Below are 11423 nucleotides of genomic sequence, written 5' to 3'. Positions count from 1 at the left end.
GTTTGGAAAGCAGAATTGGAAATACTCTAAGTCTCATGTCAGAATATAAGCTTTAAAACTAGTGTTTTCATGTATATGTCACTGCTTTTATTGTTTTGACACACATCTTTGCTGGATGACTCAGAATGGCCTCAGACTTGAAAACCTCCTACCTTAGCCTCCCTAACACTACTATATCCAACAAGAAAAACATTTGGGCAATGTAAAAAATTCAACCATGTAATACATTTTTATGCATGTTGGGAATTCAAAAAAATATCACCATGCCAGGCGCCTGTAATCCAGCACTTGGGGAAGCAGAGGCAGGCAGATCTCTGTGAGTTTGAGGCTAACCTGGTCTACAAAGGGACTCGAGGACAGCCAAGGCTGTGCATAGAAGCCCTGCCTGAAATTACTTAATAATTGCCAGCTACCTAAGCCCAGAACTGTAGAAAAGCAATTGAGCTTATGTTCTCCATCTTCCCAGGAATGCTGGAGGTGGGTGACCATTAATCTCTCAATATTATACAGAGATCATAGCCTCTGGGCACTTGACTCAGGTACTCAGCCCAACGTGAAAGCTTTTCTACTGATGCTTGCAGTTGCTTCAGAATACCACTTTGCTTAAACTTCTCTACCTTATTTTTGTCACCCAACCTTCTGACCCATATGGACTCAGTTTGGGCAACTCTTGAGAAACTACATTATGGTGCTTAAAAATAGCAACCTTAGAAGTGGAAGGAGTCAAAGAACGTAAGGAGACTTCTGAGCCCCACCCCCCTTGAACCTTGTATACGCCACAGCAAGAGAATGGTGTATCCACCTAGAGATGTTAACCTAAATGACAAATCTAACACCTCAAAGCTGACTTCATACCAATTATATGAAATCACACCTTAAATCACACCTGTCCCTGTGAATATAGCACACAGAAGCTGAGATTAACTTTATCAACTCGAAGAGGTCTGAGATCACCATGGACGCCTAAGGGTGCTTCCAGAAAGGTTTTACTGAGGGAGGAAGACCCACCTTTCCTGTGGACATTTCTATTCCATGAGCTCGACAGGATGAAAAGAATGTGAACTGGGCACCAGCAGCATCTCTCTTCTTCCTGTGGATGCAATGGGACATGCCCCTACTACCTTACTACCCCACTGTGGTGGGCTATAGCTCTTCTGAAAACATGAACCAAAATAAATCCTTTTCTTCCTAAGTTGCTTTGGTCAGGAATTTTTTTCAAAACATTGAGAAAAGTAAATGCTTAAGGGGAGGAAGCACTATGGCCAGGAAGACTGTAGTGACAAACAGTCTAGGCAAAGAACAGCTAGAAAGGGCTGAAGGCTCCCCAAAAGAGCCTTCAGAACAAGTATGACATAATTAGTCCCTTTAATTTGACCTCATCTATTAGCTTTAGTACCATGCACAAACTTTGAGGATCAAACTTGCAGAATCCCACAGGGGAAAGCAAGCATTATTCAGTCAGCACTGACCTCCCAGCTTTACATAAATTGGGAGAAGTAAAACAGGGAACAGAAACCCTCAAGTTATATAACCTGGCCAAGACTAGCTCAAGGAACAGCATGAGCTTCCATAAAGAAAGAGGGCCATGAGAACTGCACAGCTGCCCATACCACACCCTGCACCCTTCTACACAGTGACTTCAAAGGGGATATTGGGCTATTGAATATAGGCCCAACAATGAAAAGGCCAGTGCTGGAGAGATTTAAGAACACAAACTGCTCTTGCAGAGGATCCAAATTTGGTTTCTAACATTCACATCATGCGCCTCACAACTACCTATTAACTCCAGTTCCAAGAAAATCTGACACCTATAGCCTCTATGAGCACCTACAACTCATTAGTACAAACCTATATACAGAGAGAACTAAATTTCAAAACTGAAACAAAGTCCATTAACATGCTGATACCAATTCCCAGTACTACTACAACTCCAAGGCTCTGTGCTCCCCAGCCCCCAAGAGAGCTTGCAAACTCTTATTTAGCAGCACCTCTCAACTGGATCAGCTTTATATAGGAAAAAGTGCTTCTCCCTCTGCCCACCTCCTGTTTTGCTAGCCCAAATCACTTTCTGTTGTTTCAGAAGTAGACTGACACACATTGTCATGAGGACAGATATTTCCCATCAGAAGACTCATAACACAGTCTCTGCACATCTTTTGAGTGTCTTCCAACAGCTCCAAAGACACAAAGGCTTCATCAGTGCACAGGAGTCCCTTTAGCAGTGAATACCTTGCTCCACCAAGTTAAGTAGTCTCCTAGTGTCTTAGGCAACCTGCCCCCAAAATTGTTAAGATCATCACTACTTATCAGAAGCAGCTTTTCAAAAAGCCGTCCACGCACCACCTAAGCAAACACCCTCTGGTTGTACATAATGTAACAAAAGCTAACCACGAAGGATAATGCTGTTTATTAAAAATATAGTCAGGAAGTCAGGGCATCGATGCAATTTTACATACACATTTGTAGTCTGAAGTTCCATTATTCCAGCAGTTCGTATAAATGCTTCAGACCAAAAGAGAAAGAAAACACTTTACAGAGATCAGCAGTTGCTTATCAGTTTGGTCACGAGTCCGCTTGTAGTAAAAATAAAACTGCCTCTTCCATTATTGAAGAATGTCTCCTTGATACAGAACAAATCTGTAAACGTTAAGAAATTTCTTCTTGCATTAATAATTGTTCATTTCAACTTCTTGGCATACGCCAATTTTCAACCCAGTGAAATGCTAGGAGTTGCCTGGGTTATCACTTGTTTGGGTAACAGAGACTTTCCAGAGGCCTGTCATTAGGTTACTCTTTACTGTGGATGTCAGCTACTGCAGTGTCAATCCTAACAGCTATGTAACACTTCTCAAACAATCATACAGAGCATGACAGTTCAACACATTATCATTACAACAGGGAAAACAAAATGGGTCAGAAAACCAAAGCTTAAAAGAAACGGAGGCCATTTCTGTTAGTACAATACCCAGAATCCTGAAAGACTAACATATTAATGCACTTTTATGTATTTCCTCCCAACAAGTCATTCTTTACACTTGTTTCTTGGAATAATGGTGACCTTTCCCATTTCCTGAACTTGTACTTGTTAAGAAGTGAAAAAGGAATCTCAAAAGATGAACTTGAGAGACCACCCAAAGCTGGTGATGGCTAGGAAGATGGCTCAGCAGGGTTGAATGCTCGAGCCACAGGCATTAAAGACCTATTGGGTCACCACCACCCACATCAAAAAAAACGACAAACCTAGATATGGCTGCACAATGCTGAGGGGAGTGGAGACAGGACGATCCCTGAAAGGGATGGGGACAATTTGCCTATGAGATGCAGAAGCTGGTGCTCTGGTCCTTAGCCTTCATGTTTAAGATGCCCAAGGAAGTCACTCTTGAGGAAGTCACTCTTGAACCGGAGGTCATCTGTCTTGGCTGCAACACTCCTTTCTCATGAGGTGTGCCTAACTTTACAACAGCCAGACTCAGCAAAATTCCTCATTGCTTTCCCAATGTTGGTAGCTTCATGAAATGCTTTTGCGGGCCTGGCCACGGCCATCTAGTGCCACCTAGACCTAATTTGTAGTCTCCTCTTCTGGGACAAGGAAAGAGGTTCTGTTAACATCTTAACTGACAACATATGGAGTGCGTGTGTACATTAAAAGCATGCCAACAATACTTGGTGGTGGATCTCTGAATCAGGCAACTTGAGAAATGACTGGAGCACAGCAAATCAACTGTATATTCCCCTAGTGTGCAAAATTAAAGTCTTCACTGAGAGTGCTTTAAAATGTGCTCTTCCTAACCCAAATTAACCCATGTGTTGAACAAACATTGATGACCAAAAGCCTTTTAATGTCTGTGGTCTCTAAAATATTCCAGTCAGAACCATCATAACCATTCAATAGATGCAAGCAATTAATGAAGCCAATCTGCCAGCACCACAAGTATAAAATGCAATACAGATTATTTTAATATGAAACATCACTTTGTTTTATACAGATGTCTACATTTTAACAGATCTTTAAAAAGTGAGGAACAAAAATTCACACAAAAATTTTTGTGCTCAGTTGCAAAACACCACAACTGGAGATAAAGGGGCATAGATCTTGTGGCCATCAGGGCAAAGGTGCAGAAACCACCTCCCTCCAGGTAACATTGCTCATTTACAAGCCTCTGTGAGCAGAGACCTCCTGGCCCCAATTCCTCCCCACTGACTGGGCAAACTGTCAGATTTCTGTCAGCAGGGGATGTTTCCACATAAGGCAAGGTCAGTGTAGAATGACAAGCCACTACCTTCCTTTGGGCGATGAGATAAAGAAGGCTCTATGTCCAGATAAGAGTCAGTATAGTTTCTTCAAAGTTCAGTTAAAAAAAAAAAAAAAAAAAAAAATGGTGCATCTCACTTTGAAGGAGATGAAACCAGAGTTTATTACAAGTCTTCATTTCAGCCTTACAGGCTCTTCAGGAAGCTGTAAACAAGCAAGCCCCATACGGCTTGACTTGTGGCCACAGGACAACTTACTTGCACTGTAATGTAGTAGCACTTATCTTAGACAAGTGGGCATGTGTAACAGCACAGAACTATAAACCAAAATGGTGAAACAAACGTATTTTATTTTTAGGTAAAAACATTAACTTGATGGGTTATTGCAGATCTGAGAAACGAGCACACAGACAAATAGACAGCATTGCTTACAGGTGCTTTGATCTGTGTGGAGACAAAGACTGAATGGTTTGTCCAAAATTAATGCTGGCAGAAGACAAGAGTGAAATAAAGCCTGAGAAGAGAAACTTATGGGGGAGGGGGGACCTCTTTTTAACTTCAATATGGAATGAAAACTAATTCATTTAAAACTTTACACCAATTTAAAATGGTCAGGCCATAGAATAAATATTGGCCAACACAAGCTGTGGACCTTTTAACCTACACAGAAAAATGAATGAGCTTTCCTTCCTCCTTTCCAGAGGACATTGGAAAACACCATGTAAACGGACCTAGTGTGTTACTTGGCAAAAAGCCAGGAGTGCTCTCTGTAACTATTTTAAAACTAAGCTCTCTGAAAAGCCTACCTACCTAGTTACAAAGGCTGAATTATAGTGAGAATATATCTCAATTCAATGAATTTTAAATTGTATCTTAATGTGAAAGAGCAAAGGATGACAAGACCCAGGGCTAATGAAAATATCTTAACCGTGCGTTTTATATTTAAAAGCAAACAAACAAAAACAACAACAACAAAAAAACACCAAACCTGTATGAACTGCACAGGCAGCAATGAATTGGGAAAAGAAAGCAAGAGAGAGGTGGGAAGCACACAGAACCGATATACTAAACTAGAGTTGTCAAATACACATGAGTTTAATGTCTGTACTTATGTACAATAATTATCTTTGGAAGAAACAAACTGCAGACTTAAGCTAGATGGATACACACAGCCCAGAATTAAACTGCACAGCGACATTTATTGTTCCAGCCTGAAAAAAACAACCCTTTGTAATTTCACACAGCAAAGCAAGTTAAAAACTTCACTCATCAAATAAATGATAATTTAAACAAGAACTTGCTAAAGAAACCTCATCACAACAATGCTTTAGGGCCTGATCACTTTAAGTCCACGGGGCCATTATGAATTATAATCTGCAAGCCATTTTCCTACAACAAGAGGGAGGAACATGTTTCCTTGACTCAGGTGACACATAGAAAAGAAATCATGATTTTTTTTTTTCTTTTGCTGTAACAGGCAGACACTGATTTCTTGTTGTGATCAGGAAAGATGGAACGACTGTTGGCCTTCTCTTGCTGCTATCAACAGTTTGTCACGCATTATCTCAATGCTCGAGTAGTCCGGCAACTTAAGATAGTTCACACATGTCATTACAGAGGGTAAGAAGTCATCTGGGTTTTCTGTTGATTCAAATGTCTTCCGCACAATTGTCAAAGGTGGATTTAAACTCCGGAATCCTATAAGTAAAGTTCCAGAAAATTGGTTAAATTTAGAAATGTCATTAGCTATCGTAAGATAAAACACCACTTTGTTGTAGTGTTAAACTGCCACACAAAATATTACTTTCTCCAAATGGTGACTCATTGGTTAAGAGCATTGGCTCCTCTTCCAGAAGACCTGAGTTCAATCCCCAACACCCACGTGGTAGCTGACAGCCATCTGTAACTCCAGCCCAAGGAAGATCTAACACCCTCTTTGGGCCTCAGACATGCATGGGAAGCAAAACACCCAAACACAAAAGAAAAATTAAACAAAAACAGAAACAAACAAAAAAAACCCCAAAAAAGCAGACTCAATTTATTTTGAGATTTTATTCTTTTCTAATTTAAAATATGCAAATTTCTAAGTAACATTCCTGTCCGTTAGCAACTTTATATGCTTAAGGCAACCTCTGAATTTCCCTGCCAGTATTATTTCTTCACATACTCCTAAGCAGATATAGTGGCATCTCAGAAACATAATGGTAGAATAACTAAAAGAGACTGCATCCCAAGTAATGGACTGTCTCCAAAGACAAGTGATGTTTCACTCACAGAATAAAGGCTAAGCATAAATACTACCCACCTCCAACTGGCAATCGTGGGCTACCAGTTACAAACTGGAGAAACAACCTCTGCTGCTCATTATCAAAACTACTGAGAATCTCAAACAAGAACTTCACAGCCCGACTAAAACAAGAAAGTAGAAGAAAATTATTTTGTGTTTAAAAGCAATTGTCAATATACCAAAGCGCATAATCATTGATAATGACATCAATTTTCAGATGATTACATATGAACAAATGCTCATTATAACACACTTTAAAAGCTATTTTGTTATAACTGAAATCCAAATGGAACAAATTTAACTACACAATTTTAGAGAAATAATTCCCATAAACTTTGGTTGGTTGGTCCTTCTCCTTTAAATCCCTAATTATTAACTGAAGAACTGCAGTGCCACACTTACCTATCGTGAGTATAGCCATGATCAGGCCTACAGCACTCCATCAGTGTCTTTGCATCCCAAGTGTCTGCTTTACTGCCACACAGGAGTTGATCCAGCTTTGCAATAAGGGTAAAGAATTAGTAAGAAATATCTGCATGCTTGGGTGACAGTAGCTGTCTAAGAGCATGGCTTCCAGAATACAATTCTACCAAGCCCCCTTTACACTGAGCAGCACAGCAGTCTGGGCTAGAATGCTGCTGCTATACTTTCACACAAAAATCCTACCTCCCCTCTCTAGAAAAACTCTCTTATTTAACAAACTTTCTTGATCAGAAATTTTCTTAGCCTTCCTCAACCTCTAACATACACCACCCCCTTGTCGTTTAGATGCCCTGTTCACCTCTTCTGGGTAGAAGTACTGAAGATGGCTGAGTGGGAAGACCGATTCAAATCCATCTCTGAATGAGTCAAACTGCCGACAAACACCTTCATTTAGTGCCCAGAATATCACCAACTGCAAAAAGAATTCATTTTAGAAACTCCAACAAGATCCTAAATCTATTTTTTACTTAATATGTGAGAAGGTCTAGTCATTCTAAAATGACCTTTTAGAATCACTCTTAAAACTAAAATTGAAATGTTAATGGTGGTGCAGACCTTGAATCCCAACACTCAGCAGGCAGAGGCACGGGGACCTCTGTGAGTCTGAGGCCAGCCTAGTCTACAATGTGAGTTCCAGAACAGCCAGAGCTACATAAAAACCCTGTCTTGAAAAACAAAACAAAACAAAACAAAACAACAACAACAAAAAAAAACTAAACAAACAAAAACAAAGAGAGAAAAAAAAAGAAGAAAAGTTATTAAATTTCCAGACTTTCTCATTAAAAAACTACACAACAAAAAGCCAGTCAGGGGGGAGTAGCCTTACCAGGCCACAGAAGATGACAATGCAGCCACTCCTGATGAGATCTGATAGACTAAGATCAGAAGGAAGGAGAGGAGGACCTCCCCTATCAGTGGACTTGGGGAGGGGCATGCATGAAGAAGGGGGAGGGAGGGTGGGACCAGGAGGAGAGGAAGGAGGGGCTTATGGGGGGATACAAAGTGAATAAAGTGTAATTAATAAAATAAGCCAATCAGGTAAACTTCTAAGTTGGGGATTGGTCAGTAAGACAATGTTAAAACTGCCACACGCATGTTTACGTTGGGTTTTAAAAGTTCATAGAAAACCCTCCCTCCAGAAGAGAATCTCACATTGCCTTACCAGAAGCCAAAGGCAATGTACCAAAAAGTTGAAATGTTAATGAAACGAAAGATTAGCATTTCAAGATATTTATTAGCAACTGTGCACATTTTTAATGTGGAATGTTGACTTCTAAATCCTGTACAGTCCTGACAACCATTCTCTGCAGTATGCTTCCTCTTAGAAACAGAGCTCAAACATGCAGGAAAAAAGTTAAGGATAAGACAAAGCAGCTCTAAATTCACTCAGCCACCAGCGGCCCTGGTTAATTTATTGGTATAGAGAATATTCGGATAAGATGAAACCATTAGCAATTATAAAGCTTTTTTTTTTTTTAGAAAAGAATGCGAATACATTATTTATTAGTAAGCTGGAAAAGCAGCTTTCCCAAATACAGTACAAAAAATAGAAGCTTGATTAAGTTACTAAAAGGAATTTCTTATGAGTCACAGAACTTCTGGGATGCTAAGGATCTTTAAATATTATCTTTTTAAAGACAATAAAGAAACTAGAGCTGCAAGTCCCATACAAGTTAATAAGTTAAGGTTTCAAAATGAGTATTCTAGCTTGAATCCAATGTTCTTTCAGCCCTGTCAGGGATAAATACAAGCAATATTTATTACTTTTATACACTGGTAAATGAAAAGACGTAGCATGTAATTTACTTTCTGAGTGCAACAGGAAATACTTTCTCCTACATCTAGCAAAAGTAATGTCTAGAACTGTAAATATACTTTGGGGTATTTCTATAGGTGTATGTACCTATATTGGTGTTTTAAAAGCAATCTCCCAAGCCAGCTGGGAGAAATGCAGTTCAAAGGCAGAAATGCAGTTCAAACAAGTGATGGCTCTTTTTCACTGGTATCTTTTCTTAAAAGAGAAAAATGTGGTGTAATGCACTGCATTTGATCAAGCTTAAAGATGGGTCAATGTAAGGTTTACATGAGGTGTGGAAAAAGAACTGTTAAGACTTTGACACAAACATGTTTCCTGCACAGAGTGAAGTGATACAAAATGCAATTGTTCAGCCCTAGAGCTCCTCCCAATCTAAGGGACAATGCTGAGTCTCTGATAGGTGAATAGCAGCTAAGGAAATCTACTGTGAAGCAAAGAATAAAATGTAAGGTGTTCTCCAAGTCACCCCTGAGGTAAGCAGCAGAGACAATTCAAAATGTTGAAGGTCCTCCTAAAAATGGCTGTGTTTGACCCACTCAAGGTGCAGGTTTTGGAGGAAGGTTATGGGAAAGTCCATCTGTCTACCCACAGTCTCATATATGTTTAGACTTGTGTATGTATTTTCAAAGTGTAGAGAAAGGTAATTTTTTAGCGTTTTTTTTTTTTGTTTTGTTTTGTTTTAGCATAAAATCTTTGTGTGTTCTAAACAAAGCACACAGAAGCTTACAAAGGTCCCCTAGAGTGCTCCCAACGGCGTCCAAGGTCCACACAGGCAGAAGCTAAGGGACCAAGTTCCACCAAACCTAACTCTCTTCTCATAGGAAGACAGCAAACTCGTATAGCCCATGACCCAGAGAAAAAAGATAATACATACTCTTAGGTATTCCTCCAAATTATGAATAGTGACTGGTATATCCTTTCCTCCTTTCTTCAGTTCAATGTTGGGAAACCCTGGCAGTGTAAAATCCAATCCCAGATCTTCCACTGAGCAGCCATTCATTGTAAGAGTTTCCAATGCATACTGTAGACTCTCTTTGGTCTTTAATGGAGGGAAAGAGAAAGATATCAAGGGGGAGACAAAAGTTCATGAAATTATATTGTATTTATAAAAATAAAACATGATCCTGTAACAAGTGATGGTTCATTTAGTTCCTAGCTATAAATTTTTGGTCATATTCACCATATTAAACAAGTCACTGGAAGCACAAAGAAAATAATCTTAAATACCTCAGGATCCAAAATGGAGGAAAACAAGACTGTTGGGGTATTTTCCACACTAAGAAGTTATTGTACCCTATAAGCATACTCAAATCATGTACTAGAGAAAGTCCTTAGATGTTTTTGTTAAGCTTTAACAAAATAAAAACACACTTCTAAAATCTAGGCCAGTATCGATGGATCTAACCAATACCCAAAAGTAATACAGGTAGAAAACTGTAAATGTAAACAATGTACTTCCTAGTAATAGTAATAAACTTTTTCTCCTCCCTTACAAGGCTCAAGTGTAAAGCACACCCTGGAGGTATTCACTTCTAGTCCCAAAGCACAGCACACCTTTGTACAGGAAAGAAAAAAAGAGCTTCAAAGAAAGCCAAGCCAAGTCACATCAAACCCAGGGTATTTTTTAAAAGCCCATACCTTAAAAGGTCGACATAAAATGCTGTTGTGTTTTTGTCTCTTTTAAACAATAAGAACCAATGGTAAACAAAAAACCTAAGTACTACTGAAAATGAAGACATCTAATTTTAATGCTGATCCATTAAGAATCTCTCAAACTTCATGAACGCAGACAGGGACTATAGAGGAGCAAGTGAAGAGGATATGAAAGAAAAGTCAAGGGAAAGGAACACTGGAAATACTTGAGGTTTGCTTTCATGAACAATCTAGAAATGGCATTTAAACACCTGCAGATATACAACATTAAAGCGCAAAGGACACTACCTTGGAGGAAGAAAGTCAACAGTGGAGTGGGGGAAGGGAAGAGGAAAAAAAACACATGAAAATATCCTAAAGAAACCTGAGCTTTTGTACACAAATTTTTAAAAACTACAAAAAACTTGTCTCTAAACTACCTGTCTCAAGTAAAAGTGATATAAATTCTCTAGCCCCGATTACATAGTGATCTGCAACATAGAGTACTCCCAGGACATGCTTAAAGAGAATTTACTGTTAGTTTCTTTGGCTTATATACTACATCAGACTCAACTTTAACACATTCCCGTTTATTTTGTGAGAATTTAATCTACCAGGTCAAGGGTCTGGGTCTAGATCAATGGTGGGAATGCTCGCCTAGGAGACAAGAAGTGATAGGTGCAATAAACAAATGGGTAAACTGTAAACAAACAGGTCAAATCTGAGCCTAGAGAATGTGCCCCATTTGTGTATTTTATAAAACAAGAGGACAGTGGGCCAGGGAGATAGTTCAGTTGGCATTGTGACAAACACCTTTAGTCCCAGCATTTGGGATTTAGAGGCAGGAGGATCAGAAACTCAAGTTAATCTTTGGCATAAGACATTGTCTAAGGAAGACAGAAAGAAGGGAGGGAGGGAGGGAGGGAGGGAGGGAGGGAGGGAGGGAGGGAGGGA

At 39.5% G+C, this 11423-nt stretch overlaps 1 protein-coding gene across 14 annotated transcripts in view; it reads right to left on the bottom strand.

Annotated features, from left to right (window-relative positions):
• Positions 1-5430: 5430 nt before the first annotated feature.
• Trip12 (thyroid hormone receptor interactor 12) overlaps positions 5431-11423 on the bottom strand; it is a 93297-nt gene continuing 87304 nt past the window's right edge. For all 14 annotated transcript variants that reach the window (XM_055617041.1, XM_055617043.1, XM_055617042.1 and 11 more), the window contains 5 exons: positions 9712-9876; positions 7320-7433; positions 6941-7035; positions 6557-6660; positions 5431-5949 (listed from right to left, as the gene is read on the bottom strand). In XM_055617041.1, the coding sequence (XP_055473016.1) occupies positions 5753-5949; positions 6557-6660; positions 6941-7035; positions 7320-7433; positions 9712-9876 (675 nt within the window). In that variant the 3' untranslated portion in view covers positions 5431-5752. The remainder of the gene's footprint in view (positions 5950-6556; positions 6661-6940; positions 7036-7319; positions 7434-9711; positions 9877-11423) is intronic.

This window comes from Psammomys obesus, unplaced genomic scaffold, assembly GCF_907164565.1.
Source record: "Psammomys obesus unplaced genomic scaffold, mPsaObe1.curated_primary_1811, whole genome shotgun sequence".
Lineage (NCBI taxonomy): Eukaryota > Metazoa > Chordata > Mammalia > Rodentia > Muridae > Psammomys > Psammomys obesus.
The sequence above is the reverse complement of the archived record's forward strand: the minus strand, read 5'-3'. Positions and strand labels throughout refer to the sequence as shown.